This window comes from Cyprinodon variegatus, unplaced genomic scaffold (assembly GCF_000732505.1).
Source record: "Cyprinodon variegatus isolate N-32 unplaced genomic scaffold, C_variegatus-1.0 Scaffold854, whole genome shotgun sequence".
In the NCBI taxonomy this organism is placed as follows: domain Eukaryota; kingdom Metazoa; phylum Chordata; class Actinopteri; order Cyprinodontiformes; family Cyprinodontidae; genus Cyprinodon; species Cyprinodon variegatus.
Genome location: NW_015151307.1, coordinates 110,960 through 112,487, shown reverse-complemented (window position 1 = coordinate 112,487; position 1,528 = coordinate 110,960). Strand labels below are relative to the sequence as shown.

Genomic DNA, 1,528 nt, shown 5'->3' with positions numbered 1-1,528 from the left:
CAATTTTGATTTTTTTTTTGTTTGTCCGGATTATTTTGGTTTATTTCATTTTTCTTATTGTGGAACACGTCTGTTTCCTGGAGCAGAGGTTTGGTTGGCCAATCCGCCAGCAGGAATCTGATGATGTCACAGGGTGAGATAACCTACCGTTTGTGTTCTGGTTCAGACTCTGGCGGCGCTCCCAGACCAGGACTCCTTCTACGACGTGACGGACTGTCTGGAGCAGCGTGGGATGGAGGCCATTGTCCGTAAACACATGAGCAACAAGGCGACGGAACCGGACCTGAAGGCCCAGTTCTCCACCTATGAGGTCAGTTAGCTGGTTCTGCTTCCTGAATACAAACGGGTTTAGACTCAGAGGTGGGCGGAGTCACCAGAACTTTGCTCAGGAGCAGCGATGCACTTGGAGGAATATGAATGAAGTAAAATAAAAAGTCCAGAAAAGTTTTTTTCCTTAAATGAGTTCCTTTCTGATTTGGTATTAAATACTGACAGGGTCATCATAGTGGGGGATTTTAACATCCATGCTGACATTGAAGGCGATAGCTTAAGAGCAGCCTTTAATGCTATCTTAGACACTATTGGCTTTGTTGAGAGTGTGAATAGTCCCACGCATTCTCATCTTCATACTTTGGATCTTGTGCTGACATACTGCAGCGCCCCCTGCTGACCGGACGGTGTGTTTGTGTTCACAGACAGCTCTGCGGTACGAGGACGGAGACGTCGACGACTCCGCCCCCAAACCCCAAAAAGAGAGAAGAAAGAAGGTCGGCGCCAACCAAGAGGGCCGGAGGAGTCGCCGCTCATCCAATCAGAACCTGCCAGACCTCCTGTCCTCCTCCCCCACCTCTCTCGTCGTGTCCCCCTCCTCATCCACTGTCCTCTCCCCGTCCTCCACCGTATCCAGTCCCTGTCTCACGCCCACCCTCGGCAGCAGGCCTTCCTCCCCTCTGTCCTCTGGACTAAGCAGCTGCGCCTCCAGCCCGTCGGGCTCCCGGAGGGGCTCCCCTCTGCCCCCCACTATAGCCGTCATTAAGGACTTGTCCTCAGAACCAGAGTCCAAGGCGCCTCCCAGCGGGTAAGTCCACAGAACCGCTCGGTACTGGTCAGGCTGGGAGATACACTGGCTTCACTGGGTTCTTTCTACATCTCCAAGTTGTCTGTCCGCTTTTCTGTCAACTTGCCTCTGGTTGTTTTAGACCAAGTGTCTGGTTCTGGCCCAGTTCTTTGATCCTTAGTTGATCTGAAAAAGCAGCAGCCTGGGCCGTTACCATGGTAATGCATGAATAATCACCTGGTGAAACAAGTTGAGTTTTTGAACTTCAGCGTTTGCAGAAGCAAACCTTCAGATCTGAGCTAGCATTGGAGTTTGGACCTCGGTTCTCTGAGCTTCTGATCCAACCAGCTATGGACAGAAATCTGTTCCTCTCATTCTCTCCATGGATCATATTCAGTCCAGTGCTCCCAGTGATGAGACCTGATCTGGGACCAGAACCTGTCTGGGACCAGAACCAGACACCTGATCTGG

At 51.3% G+C, this 1,528-nt stretch overlaps 1 protein-coding gene across 1 annotated transcript in view; it reads left to right on the top strand.

The window, feature by feature from the left end:
* fhod1 (formin homology 2 domain containing 1) overlaps positions 1-1,528 on the top strand; it is a 59,479-nt gene that overhangs the window by 25,241 nt on the left and 32,710 nt on the right. Inside the window, exons 9-10 of the mRNA XM_015397342.1 lie at positions 167-310; positions 696-1,078. Coding sequence (XP_015252828.1) covers positions 167-310; positions 696-1,078 — 527 coding nt within the window. The remainder of the gene's footprint in view (positions 1-166; positions 311-695; positions 1,079-1,528) is intronic.